The sequence below is a fragment of the Tachypleus tridentatus genome, chromosome 10 (genome assembly GCF_004210375.1).
Source record: "Tachypleus tridentatus isolate NWPU-2018 chromosome 10, ASM421037v1, whole genome shotgun sequence".
Classification (NCBI taxonomy): Eukaryota; Metazoa; Arthropoda; class Merostomata; order Xiphosura; family Limulidae; genus Tachypleus; species Tachypleus tridentatus.
Genome location: NC_134834.1, coordinates 32,811,159 through 32,825,804, shown reverse-complemented (window position 1 = coordinate 32,825,804; position 14,646 = coordinate 32,811,159). Strand labels below are relative to the sequence as shown.

Genomic DNA, 14,646 nt, shown 5'->3' with positions numbered 1-14,646 from the left:
AACTAGATCAGTTAAGAGGTTTATTTCATCAGGAGAATTGCTGATTCGTGTACAAATTCAAAGAAATTACACTTACCATTTATGACGTTCCTCTAACGTTTAGGCCAACATGTACTTATAAATCCTGGATGAAGGCATGAAATCTGACTCCATGTTCTCATTAGATATGAACAGGAAAAGTTGTCAACGCATTCTCTACATATATTTAAATAAGTTGGTGAAAGGGTTTGTGTATATGTTATAATTTTCGTTTTATTAGATTTCTAGGATTGAAAAAAATATTTTTGTAAACGTCTTTTAATATACATTTCTTTGTCACTGTTTTATTAAAGCTGTTGAAGAACTGAAGGAAGAAGAAGAGGTTATTCTGACGTCAAAGAAACCTAAACAACAAGAACCTGGAGAACCAGATGAAACGAAACCGGGTGAGACACCAGAAAGTAAGAGGTTTTGGTTTTGTTAATCCAGCTAGCAAATTCTCTTATTTTGATATATATTTGACCAATCTTTGCCACCTGTCTTCTAAGCCTCTTTCTTTAGAGTATGAAACATTGTTATGAGAAACTAGAATTCCCATTACCAAGCCATTCATATATATATATATGTATATTTATATGTCTTTCTCTTTACTTGACTTTTTTGTTTGTTTGTTTGGGGGAGGGGCTTATTGAGAAGCTACTCGATAACATGGGCTAGTTTCGTTTAGTTTTCATTCATTGGACACAGCTGAAACAACAAACTTATAGACAACCAGTTAAACTTTTCTAGTTGTTTTATTGTTAGTTTATATATGTAAGTAATATTTATTTTAATATAAAAATAACCTCTAGTTCGGCGAGATACCTTACACAGGTTTATTTACTCGCGAATTTTTTTCATTGCAGTGTTTTTCTTTACTTATTTTATTCACTGGTAAACTATTAACGTTCAATGTTAACCTGATGACTTACCTGGACGTTTATATAGAGATGTTACTCGCTGTTTTATTTCGTAATACTACTATGATTGTACCACAAATAATAAAAAAAAAAGATTGGAATGACTGACCTGTCTCTCCATAGTTATAAAAATAGTCTAAAAGACGTACAATTGAAACTTTATGGCAGTGATTTCCAAACTATGTGCCACGGAATTTTTGCAATTATTAAACAATTTTTATTTAGTGATGTAAATTTGTTATAAGTTTAATAATTTTTAAAATTACAAATTCGATTTATTATCTCCTTTATACACAGTATAACAATAATTTCACTTTAGTCAGGGGGGGTATTACATATGGACTTACATGCATGTGCTGCAAAATATTTGGGACCTTAAAAGTGTGCCCCGAGCTGAAAATGTTTAGGAAGCACTGTTTTACAGAACCAATCTTTAATAATATGTTAAGAGCATGTTGGAATAAATGACATTATTGGTTTCATATTGTTATTTTGTTTGTAAATATTTTGCTCTCGGATTGTGTTTATTAAGTTTTATTCAAGTACGACATTTAGAAGCACAAAACGGAAACTTCCGCTTTTAAACGTCGTCTTTTAAAACTGCCGTAGGTAGATGGGGCTTATCACACATTCCAAGTTGAATCACGCGTTTTCTTCTATACCTTACTTATATTTGTTTGACACTCTAACGTTTTAAAACCCACTCTATGAAACTGCTGTCGAATAGTGTTCTTTACATAAAATAGGTATTGTTTTGTGTATTTTTAATGTGTTCGGTGTTGACTGTTAGCTTTAATTTCTGTATCAAAGTAAAACCGTTTCATCAAGTACTTTATAAGTTTAAAAAATAGTTTTTGTACCTGTTTGTTTATTCATTTTTCAAATTCCATTGTAAGCTACCGGAAACTGAAAAGAAAACAAAAAACTTTCCCATTATATTTATTGCCGGGAAAATTAGGCTCAAACACTTTCGCTATGAAAGTGCATAAAAGTGTGCAAAAGTAAAATCGAAGCCAAATTGCCACCAATAGTTAGATACCCATATAGAGGGCGAGTAAATTATATTAAAATGATTTTTAGTATCAATTACGTCATTATATTCTATGTCGTATGCACGATCCTGTCGACCTGCATATCAACAATAACCCTGCAACGTAGTTCTTAATGGGAAAAGCCCTCTCATTAGGCTTCCAAGTTTAAAGTATACAAGACCTCCCTTCTTGGTGTCTGTAATCTATTTATTCTACGAGGATGACAGGTTTCTAGAGCCTGTTTCAACAGTCTAATTGCACATAAATCTACAAGCTCTGCATATTGCGACTTGAGCGACATGTCTTCACATGAATGTCAAAAATACCCGTTTCATTCTTTAGAGCTTCAAGTATTAGATGATTGTATGAATATGTTATGAAAACAATTTTAGTCGCTTTTCTAGAAGGAAACCTTTCATAATTGCACTGTGTACTGTTTTCCCAGGATTGTGGATGTCTTTTACCACTGACCTTTTTGTTTGTGGATTTATATTTTCAACCTAAAGTTTCACTTTGCTTACTACGACTTGGCTGCTACTTGTTGCGGGTATCTTTTGGGATGGTCCATATTCTCCAAGTTGATCCATATTTCTTTGTTTTCTCATGCCAGTTAGTAAAATGGATGACACTTACGATAAAAATGTCAAAATGTAGTCCTGATACATCTCGTTCCACTGTGACTATATATTGGGGGGATTGCCGCCAATGTTTTTTTTTTTTTTTATCTACACCAGTATCAAAGCAGTGTATGATGTTCACTGTCAATTTTTTAGGAGTTCTATTTTTAGACCATCGACCCCATTGGATTATTAGGCGGCTTTGCAATACTACCGGCTGGTTATTCGGACTCTAAGTCTATCGACTGTCAGGGTCTTTAGGGCTGCCAACGTGTTGATATTCTTCACCATTACTGAGAATATGCGCAGCTGGAATATTCTAGTGCGCAGCACTTAATTGATTGTTATGCTGCCGCAAAGCTTAGAGGGAACACTGCTTGTCACTTGATTTGCTGATGTTAACATCTCAGATCGTTTTAATATAACATACTCAACCCTCTGTATAGCTCGTTTTGATAGTATTCTTTGCCATCAACTAAGCTTGCCTGACGAAAACTGAAATGATTCGAAACTGCAGTTGTCAGCTAACCAGATTATGGAGTAATATTATTCAGTATGTTAAATGACACGGTATGGTTTATTACAGCACCTTTAATGAAATTTTTATGATAGAGAGAGTAAGTTTAAAACAACACTAATTATATATATCTATATATACATATAATCTATAATTACATATGTATTTTACTGTTTATTAGCTACTTTTTAACTTTAATTGGTCATTTCTTTAAAGTTGTTATGATGCAGTATTTAAATACGTTTCAAAATATATTGTTTATTCTCTGAACTAAAACTATAATATAACGCTCTCCGGTGGCTCAGCGATAAATCTGTGCGAATATGACACTAAAAATCGGGTTTCGATACCCGCGACTAGTAGAGTACTGATACCTCATTTAATAGCGTCGTATTTAACAAGAAACAAAACAGTAGTTAAATATATGACTCTTTACAACAGTTTGAATGATTTTAACCTAATCTTCTATAAAAATCTAGTTTTTATACTTTGATATGTGTACAAGCGTATCTTCTTAAAAATGGTTAATTGGTTTATGTAGAAGGTAACGAAACTAATAAATCTGTACAAAAGCCGAGTCGAAAAGCAGTTATGTGTTAACTTTTTAGTGGTGTGACCAAGTGTAGTAAAAAATATTGCATCAAAATTATTTAATTTCCTAAATAATAATAATACAAAAACACAGAAGACCAACAATAAAAAAGGAAAAGTTTTCAAATCTGCTTTTTCCTAGAGTTATATTTTATATTTTATCTTTAGTGGGCGCTTTACCCAAACCGACAATAAAAAAAATAAAGAAACAACAAATTATGAAATTTGAAGAACATTATTGTACAATGTTATTAAAGCGTTTAAAATTTTGTTAAAATAACTAAAGTGTATACAAATTTTTTATTAAAATCATGAAAAAATAATTTCAGTTTGTTTTTTTGTTACTGGTCATTTCATAACTTTTATATTTCCCCCTCTGTGCTAGTTTTGCATGTACACACGGGAATGGAGAATTAATTTTAGTGGCTTTGAATGCGTTGCTTTTGCCTAGCTCATGTGACTAAAAGTTAAGAAATATATATGCCTTTTTGCATGCTACAGGTTTACGAACGCATGTTGCATTATTGCAGTGCTGTTTTATTAATCTTGCATATTAATTTGAAACGTTTTTAAATTTATACTATTTTTTGAAGATAACCCTGTTGTAACTTTACTATCAAAAGGAAGAATAAATTTCTAACTAAAATTTTGGCGTTTTGGAAGAGTTCATTGTTGAAAGCTGGGGTGAATGTTTCACATTTGTTTTAATGATGGTTGAAAACATATGCAAGGCCGGCCTCAGGTACAAGCAGGTAATACAACGGCAATAGGCATCAAAACACAATGTTAATGCAATAAACATAAAATCCATAAACTACTTGTTTGTAATTGACTAAAAGAATAACCTGTCTTTAAGTAATAAAATGATGAAAAGTTTCAGCAGCAACTAAAGTCAGTTTTAGGTTCCTTTATGGGACTTCTAAGCTCAAAGAAATTGACCAAGATTCACTGGAAGTTTGTTTGATCATAACCTTTTGACAAATAAGGACTTGACTGATGTAGGTGGTATAGAGATGACTCAAGATCTTCCATCATTCGTTGAGGTGCTGCATATATCACCAAAGAAACTTTTGTAATTTGAAACTCTCCAGTACAACCACTCAGAATCCTTGACACAAGTCAGGTGTTTTCAAATACTTACATTGACACCAGAATACTAGAAACGTTTCCGGCTACTATTACGGCACGAGAGAGAATCTTTACAAAACCAAAATAAATTAAAACTTAGGAACCATATTTAAGGAAAGACAGCATGACTGGCTATGGTGTCAACAGGAGCTTTTATATACATAATCAATCAACTCTTTCTTTTCTACTCTTAAAGCCAGATATACATCACTGAAATAGCCTACATAAACAAAACAGCCTATTTTTGTGCCGTGCTCGAAATTCATTCTACAATCCCAAGTCTGTACGTCAGTATGAAGAACTATAATTATTGTAACCAAACAGTTCAGATTGTTAAAAACAGTGTTTTGGAGTTACGATCTGAGAGCACATTTCTTTCTTTCCTTGTGGAGTAGGGCGGGAAAGGGAGTAGAATGATGATTGGGACGTCAAAACATTTCTCGTAATTATAACTGTGGCCGGTTCTATTTATATATATGAAGTGGGCAAATGTATTAATACACTCAAAGGAGATACTAAGTCTAACTTTAAACCACGTTTATGCTGTCACGAACTGCTAACTTGCTGGAGTTTAGTTTGTGATTTAAAGTGGTTAATAATGTTCCATTTAAAAGCCAGTAGTGTACATGTTTTGGGTTAGACTGTAAAAATGATATTTTTAAAAGAATCAGCGAAAGCGTTGGGTTCTTTTGTTCAGTTCACACTTATTAACTGTAACAAATACAAGTTCGAATTCAGTGGAACATTCTAAATACTAAATATTGGTGTTCGATCATAAAAAATGGCCCCCTACCTGTAATTTAAATTGCTAAAATCCGGGGAATCCAATTCCCACGATGGACTTAGCGCAAGCAACCCATTATAAAGCCTTGCGTTAAAACAAAAACAATCTAAATCATTGTCTCAAACAAGCCATTGTATTTAAATTAAGGAAATAATAATCTAAGATAGTGATTTTTAGCTTTTACTGCTAGCGTAAAGCGCAACTTGAGAATTATGGTTTAACATTAATTCATATAAATATATGGGAGAAAAGAGGAGGTTAAATGTATCTCAAAACAGCTGGTATGGGTATTAAAACTTTTATTAAGATAGAGAACAACGTTTCGACTTTCTTAGGTCGTCTTCAGGTTAACAAAGAGAAGTTTGATAAACCTGTATTCAAGATTAAGAATGACGGGATTTGCATGGTTCAATCAACACGCCTTTTGAAAAGGTTCTGTAAAAAAAAAAAAACGCTTATTTTTCTAACTGCAAAGAATGACGAATTTTAGCTTGGTGATATTAAGATTTGATCTTGCATGAAATGGACAGTATGGAATATTGCCTGTTTTGTTCAGAGGACGAAATCCCAAAGGAGAAAACAGCAAGCCCTCTACCGGAGAAGCCTTCAGAACTCGCACGGTAAGAGTTAAATTATATACATATTTCTTGTGTGGGTCAATCCTTAAATGACCTACTTGTTTTAGTACTACGCGCTATCAAGGGGGTCTACGTTTTTTATTATATTGAGTAGTTTTATGTTTTAATACAGTGTAAAGAACTAATAAAATGAATAAATAGCTCATTTTCCATGTAAATCCATAGGAGACATAATATGTTATTCTAGGGTTAGGAATAATTGTTTTGAAAAAAAGTATCATAAGTGGCCCAATTACCATGCCATACTATTTTTTATGCACCATAAAAGGATTCTTCTTCTGGCATGGCCAGGTAGTTAAGACGCTCGACTCATAATCCGAGGGTCGCGGGTTCGAATTCCCGTCACACCAAACATGCTCGCCCTTTCAGCGGTGGGGCGTTATCATGTGACAGTCAATCCCACTATTCGTTGGTAAAAGTAACCCTAGAGGTGGTGGCACAGGGTGGTGACGACTAGCTGCCTTGCTTCTAGTTTTACACTGCTAAATTAGGGACGGCTAACGCAGATAGCCCTCGTGTAGCTTTGCGTGAAATTCAAAACCAAATCTTTGCTTAGTTGATAAATTCATCTCTTCCTATGAATAATATTGTGTAAAAAAGAAATCAAAAATAAAGTTTAGATCAGCTATTATGAAACAATAAGTATATATGAAGTAAAGTTTCTACACTCTCATGTGATAAACAATAGGTGAACTTAAAAGGACACATTAAAGCAGAGAAACTTTTATCCATTATGTTGTTCCATAATAATGAATATAGACTTTATTTTCCAAAAAAACACATTAATTATCTCACTTAATCCCGCGAAACTTTCTTTCTCTTACTAAAAAGTAGCGTGTTCAAAAGTATTCATACTGTTTTAGATTCATTTTTAGGCGGTTCTAATAAACAGAATCTAATGCATTAGTCAGGAGGTCCAGTCTTGGAGGTTATGTTACACGAAAAACCACGTTTCCCGTGATTTGTTTTATGCGCCATAAAAGGATTCTTCTTCTGGCATGGCTTATTTTAAAATAAGAAGCCCAATTTAATCTGAGCAAGTTTAATGTGTAAACTTAATGTAAACGACTTAATGTCGTTGAGCATTTCAGTTTGATTCCTTCAGTAAACCTCCCCCTACCAACTTAAAATTTCGAAGCCCTGGTTACTTCATTTCTGTACAAACAAGAAATAAAAAAGGGGAAAGAAATGATATATTATATGTACTAATATAAAATTTGTGGGCATAAAGTATCTGAAGAGTTTATGTGATTTAAAAGGAAAAAAATGGACAATGGTAAAAGTTTAATTAAGTGTTTTTAGTCATTGTTTTGTATATTGTCACTGTCATTGTGCGTGTGTACATATATATAATGACGTATTTGTAAACAAAAACAAGGATCCAAAATTTTTTAGTAATAAGTGTCAACTTATTATTCTTGGAGATAAGGAAAATGAAACGAAGAACTGTTATTTTTCAAGTAACCTATAAAACGGTTTAATTTCATTCAGAAATAATACTTTATCTCAGGTGTTTTTTTTTATTGCGCTTAATTTTATGTCTTTAATAAATATATTATGCACTTTCAATTGGAATATCCAGGGTTATCATGTAGGACTGTGGAGGTTTCATGGTTCACGTTCTTTAACCGCCAAACGGAAATCCTGCTCCGCACTTTGTGGTCGTGGGTACGTAATAAGAGTAGCGGTCAAGTCCCATTATGTGGTCTGACAAGAGTAACCCAATAGTTAGTTTTGGACGGTGTTGAATAGCTTCTTTCCCTCTATCCTCTCTGTAACTTTCAATATTAGTATATGTTTTAATGTATCAAATTATTTATATTTAAATTGAACTGTAGGAATTATCAGCCATATAGATAGACGACAGAGCTTGCACAAAGATAGACATCCGTTATCGATGGAAAAATATTGTACAAATTAGAAACGACGAAATGAATAACAACTTTTAATTCGGAAGAGTGATATCTTATGTTTTTAAAAAAGATTTTAAAGTTTATTTGTTGGTTTATTTTATGAAATACTTGTGATGTTGAATGTTTTTCAAATAAAGTTTGTAGTGTAAACAATTTTCGTACTACTTGAAAATAAACAGTTTCACCACAATAAAGAAACCTAAATGTCTTGGAAGGACTGCGTTTGAAGGTGCTTGAATGAACTATTCGAAAAAAGCAACATAAGTTGCAGGTTTCAAGAACTGATTGTATATTTAGTAAAATTCGTTTCCCCTTAAACAACATCTCTGCGAATAGGTATATTACTCTTAAAGAAAAAAATATTGCTCTGCTGCTCAAAGAGTTCTCTTTAGAGCTCGTAATGCTAGTTTGTGGTCAGCAAAAAACAAAACACAAAACAAACATACAAATAAAATAATTAAGTGCCTAAACAAACAATCCTTTGTAACCTAAGTATGCTTAGTTGATTTCAAATACGTGTGGCTTTCAAGATTTAATGTAGTAAGTTTACTTACGTAAAATAATACTATAAAAATAGCTTTTTGCTTCTTTGGACTCAAGAAAATATAATTTCATTGTTTTATTTTTTTCTGACACATCTAATTACTTCTGTCCAGAAAAGTATACACTGAATACTCCCACATAAAATGCAGTAGACACTTTTACAAACCTTTCATTTAGTTATAAATTAAGCAATTCTTTCTTTTCTGTCCCCCGCTAGTACAGTGGTAAGCCTACGGATTTACAATGCTAAAATCAGGGGGTCGATTCCACTCAGTGGACTCAGCAGATAGCCCAATGTGCATTTGCTATAAGAAATCACAAATACAACTTTTTTTTTTGTACTGTGGGTCATAGGTTGGTTGAGTTCTTGATTTCGGAAAAGACGAGCCGGGTTCAGATTCATACGATATCACAAAATATTCCGCACACTTTAAGCTCTGGGTGCGTTAGTTTGAGTGACAATCAGTCCTCTAGTCTGGATGGTGGCTAGCAAGGGGCTTCTGGCTGGTTGCCTTTCATTTTATCAATAGCTAAGATTGGAGAAGCGGGAAATAGTCCTAGTGACATTCCCATAAATACAAATACTTGTTTTGGTTATTGCAAGAACCATGAATTATTATAGGCTTTAACTTATTTCATTATATATTCATTCCTCTCTTTATTTTCAATATACAAATTTCTCAGGAACTTACAAATTCTGTTATTTTAAAACAGGGAAAAACGCTTGTTGTTTTTCTTGCGTTAATTAGCGGTATCATTTGTTTGTTTGTGAATTTTGCACAAAGCTACTCGAGGGATATCTTCGCTAGCTGTCCCTAATTTAGCCGAGGGAAGGCAGCTAGCTAACACCATCCACCATCAACTCTAGGGCTTCTCTATTACTAACGAATAGTGGAATTGACCAAAATGTTATAACGCCCCGAAAGGAAGAGCGTGTTTCGTGGGACGGGGATTCAAACCTATGAGTTAAAAGCACAAGCAAAATGAGATAGATTATTTTCCCATAAATAATAAATTTGGAGATCGAAACATGCGATTTTTATAAGTAATGTGTGGTAATTCAATTTCTGGATTTTACAGCGAATAGGATTTGAGCACGTGACCGTTTGTGCTACAACAACAGAACAACCTAGAGCAAATTCCTATTAGTTACTGATAAGATACTTTTTCAATACTTCAAACTACCACAGAATTAAATAGCTTCACTATTATTTTATTTTCTTATCAACAGTATTTTAATCGTTTAGTAAATCAACGTTTAGTAATAATCGTTTAGTAAGTATAAAGGTACACAGTTTAGGCCCAGCGTTTCCCTTGTATAAGTTCCCAAATTTTCTTTTGGGAAGCGTAATCCACAAGGTAAGAGTAAATGGTGCAATAATATAAAGTCGAGTTTTAATATATTTTTATTAATGAAAATAATAATTTTATACGTATCCTTGAATTACATCTTGGCACTCCTTAAACACAGAAAAAAGGTGCAAGGAAGCATATGTATTAAAAGGGGGCGTGGATGACAAAAGTTTGAGAAACCCTGGTTTAAGTGCAGTTATTGAATTTCTCTTTAGTTTTTCGTTGAACCTTTTAACTATTATTTGCAACTACAATATCAACTAAACATATTACTGTTACATGGCTTACATCTGTTTCAGTTGCTTATGGAGTATGACATCAAAATATTATATTAAAAATAAAACGATAAGGTATGTGTATGCAACCCTTTACAATCTCTTTTCCAAACGATATGATCATAGGGTGAAGGTTAGGTTTTTCTTTTAATGTAAAAGCTTAATTCTTTTCGTGGAAGTGGAATGTGTGATACTTACACACCGTAGTCATATATACATTATGTGTTCTAGCCTTTCTTATGCTAATTTCATTAAATTTACAAAAAAAAAAAAAAATTAAGAAAAGGCTAGAACACCCTAATACATATTACTACGATGTGTAAGTATCGCATATTCCACTTCTTCATTTTGTACTTTTTCTACGTTTGGTTGATAGTATTACATCGATAATATAACTGAATATTTTATTATTGTTAATAGGACTAAGAACGGGCAAGAAGTTGAAGCTAGCGAGAGATTTCAAGTAGCATTTAACGATGACGAAGATACACTGTCACTAGTTTTTCAGCGTGTAACGCCAGAGGACTCTGGTGTTTACACGTGTGTAGCCAGTGCCAGTAGTGGGAAAATTTCATGTAATGCGGAGTTAACAGTTCAAGGTAGTTTTGAAACCAGTTAAAATTTTTTGTTCTTCGGCATGTTGTCTGCATGATTTACAAAATTCGAATATCGTTTCTAAAAATCTAATGACATATTAAGTTTTTTTAGCACTGCCAAATAAATTCTTTTCTCATTTTAACGTAGAAATGCATGGCTGTGGATCTGTGGTGCACTGAAAACTGAAACTTATTTAGAAACTACCCCTGTACCATCGCGATAAGTTTTCATAGCACGCTGCATATTTAGTTGTATAGTTTTAAAGAATGTATAGATGGATAAATATTATAAATGTAAATACAAAAACAGACTGAAACACAGAAAAGTTAACGTTACAATAAGCCTGTTTAAACTGTAGTACTTTGGAATATAAACAATAATTATAAAAAAATACAATAGTACAATGCTGCTAATCGGCTATTCATATCAGTAGTGACAAATTATTTATGTGCGAAAAAACTACATACTTCATAGCATAGAACTTAGTATTTAGTACATGTTGACAATTCTAAAAAGTGTCTGCAGAAGATATTTTTCAAATTTAAACTTTTAGCTATTCACATAAAAAGTTTTAGTTTTAAATATGAGATTTTGTTAATCAAAGGTGAGCTGTTTTTCAAAGGTTTTATTTATCAATTATTATTTTTTACCATAAGTTAGTCTATATTGTGTTTGATTGATTATATATATATGAAACATGCTATACTCATGTTTAAGTTTGTTTCTTTAAGGGGGGTTAAATGCAGTAAAATTTCGTTTTGGTCGTTAGGAGTTATCTTAAAACACATTCATATAAAGTGAACGTACTGCAGCCTTAGATTGCTTGAGGCTACTTATATACAAGTTTAATATGTTTACTCATGGTATTACTGGAAAATAAAAATAAAACGTATTAGTTTGAGGCAGAGTAAGTAAATAGGGTTAAGAAGGATGTATTATGTACTAGGATATTTGTTTGAAAATGGAATATAAGAGTATTTTAACAGATATCACAAGTAAATTTAAAGCACTAAAATATGGAACACTGGTAGTTCACAAGTACACACCAATAAGAAATTGATTAATGGAAGAACAACTTTATAATTTTTTCTGTGAATTAGCCAGGCTATTAAAAGTAAAACTTTAGATCCAATATGTTAAATTTTAAATTTACCAGCAACTTAAGTTACTGCAAACGTTTTCAAAAGTCCACATTTTGTATTACATATTATTTACTGTGTCAGTATGTGGTATCAACAGTGGGGAAAACAAAAACCAAATATTCAAAAACACATAGATCCTGTAAGATATGGTAGTAAAAGATATATGGAACTTTATAAAATTATCAGATTAACTTTTTTTTGCTAATGGTGAAGCTAAACATAGGACGTAATAAAGAAAATTTAAGTTTTAAAACACCTGTGTAAAAATTGCAGTATTTAAAGTGTAATTTAAATTGTATCATAATTACAGCAATTATCTAAATTATTCTGTTTTAGAATTTTCCATTCTTTAATGCCTTTTAGGGTTTTTGTAATTGTACAATATCCTTGATATAAGACAACTAGCAAAATTGAAACTTTACTTAGAAAAATATCTTAAGGGAGGAAAGTGAAGTATTATGGTGTTGTACAACATATTAATTACTGTATATATTTATCCCAAAGGAAAGGACTCATAAATGTAATTTAAAAAGGAAGTATCACTGAAACATTATTTTACTGAGATACTTAAATGTCTTGATCAAAACAGACTTTTCTTACAATATTTGTAGCAAAATGAATGAATAATGTTTAACATAAGATTCATGTAAAATGAAAGCTTTTTAACATGATTTTATGATCAAAATATTGTTTATGATGAATGTAAGCTTTGATTAAGTAAAACATTAAATAATTTTTTTTCTATGAAACATTAATTTTTTTAGAATGAATCTTGTTTGATGGAATAACACAAGTAATGTTTTTTAAAATGTGCTGGTAATATTTAATTCTTATGTGAGTATTCAAAGATAATAGAATCTCATGGTTTTGCTTCAGTGACTTTTAAAAGAGAACATTTTTTTAATTGATTTTAATGAGTTGAAGATTATGAAACATTAAAACCACTTATTTCTCAAAATTTACAGTACTTTGTTTTTAATATGAGCAAAACACTGCTTGGTTTATACCAGAACTTTCAGAGAAATCCTGGTAAGCTATATTGTCACAGATGAATATTTGTTACCTTTTCAGAAGTGAATGAACACTGACAGGAACACAAGATAAAAATGGCTAAGCAGTCATAAGCGCAGATTAAATTTTTAAAGTTCTGTGATGATTTGTCAAAAATCAGTCTTATAATTATGGGTGGATCTTCAAGGAAGTTATTACAATGGACATGTATGCACTTGTCTGAAGGAAGAAGAAATAATTCATTGAAGGTAAGTTTATTAATAGTGAAGAATAGTTTTGACAAGATTTGGAATTTATTTGACAGGCTATGTTCCAGTTGAACCTGAAGCCCCATCAATTAAGGCCAATCTTACTGACATTGGTGTGAGCGAAGGTGCATCAACAGTACTAGAGTTAAAAGCAACAGGCCAACCTAAGCCTAAAATTAAGTGGTAAGTTCAATTGTGGTGTTTTAGATAGTGTGGGTAGTTAAAATAACTCTTGTTGTGGAGACAGAATTAGCTTTTGCTTTTTATATTTGCAAGATTTGTTAGTCTCAGTTGGGTTCTTTGGCAATTGCCAATATGATTGTACACCAAGTTTGTCCTTCTTGCCTTACCTTTAGTAAATATATCCATACCAAACAGTATATTAGATTCTTTGTAATGTTTTACTTTAAAAGTTACACCTGTATTGGTTTAATCTTCAAGCTTGTTCTTACCAGCAAAGATTCAAGATTCTAAACTGTTGTTTTTAAGATTATTATTTCATCTTACTGAACTGATAATTGCATTAAATTGTTTTTTTCTAAATAAAATAGATGTGATATTTTTAAAATGTTATTCCTTAACTAAATATTAATGATATTATAGTGTATATTATACTGTGTTGTCTCTTATACATGTGATATTTAGCTCATGAAGTTCATTATTACTGTGAACAGGTCCTGAATGTGGCATTTCATTAATATTTCTGGGTGTTTTTTTTTTGTAATATTGGTAAATAAAATGTAATTTTTTTGCATAATATTTTTCTGTATTCTGTAGTGTTACAAGATTTAAATCCAAAGATTCTAAATAAGAGTGAAATAATAACTGAAACTTCATCTAAACATTTAGGAAGGTGTTGGGATTATTTAAATATTGTGAAACAATCATGATTTTATGGAAAACACATTGATCAGCCATTACTAAAGAAATCGTATAATGGTGATAAATTGCAAGAAATATGAAAATACAAGATTTATTTGGGAAAATTTAAATAGGTTTAAAGATGACACAGAAATTGAGGCTGGACAACGATTTCGCTTCTTATATGACGATGATGAAAACTATTCTTTGGTTATTAAGAATGTCAGGAAAGAAGATGGAGGTTCTTACAGTGCCAAAGTTACAAATGATTTGGGAGAGGCTGAAGCTTCATGCACTCTAACTGTTACAGGTATCTAAATATATTAACATAAAAACTCTGAGAAAAAGTTTAAAGTTTTTATTATAGTTTATAGTAGGTTTAAACATTTGTCAGAAGAGCTTTTTACTAAAACTTTGATTTATATGAAATGAAACAATTCATAATGGATGAAAGAATAC

At 31.7% G+C, this 14,646-nt stretch overlaps 1 protein-coding gene across 14 annotated transcripts in view; it reads left to right on the top strand.

The window, feature by feature from the left end:
* LOC143229017 (protein Obscurin-like) overlaps window positions 1-14,646 on the top strand; it is a 207,836-nt gene that overhangs the window by 83,860 nt on the left and 109,330 nt on the right. For 11 of the 14 annotated variants that reach the window (XR_013015605.1, XM_076460652.1, XM_076460649.1 and 8 more), the window contains 5 exons: window positions 333-440; window positions 6,163-6,226; window positions 10,749-10,927; window positions 13,383-13,509; window positions 14,322-14,497. Coding sequence is in view for 13 of the 14 variants with exons in the window: in XM_076460652.1 (XP_076316767.1) it covers window positions 333-440; window positions 6,163-6,226; window positions 10,749-10,927; window positions 13,383-13,509; window positions 14,322-14,497 (654 nt within the window). In the remaining variant the exon portion in view is untranslated. The remainder of the gene's footprint in view (window positions 1-332; window positions 441-6,162; window positions 6,227-10,748; window positions 10,928-13,382; window positions 13,510-14,321; window positions 14,498-14,646) is intronic. The other 3 variants (XM_076460653.1, XM_076460647.1, XM_076460655.1) reach the window with 1 other exon arrangement.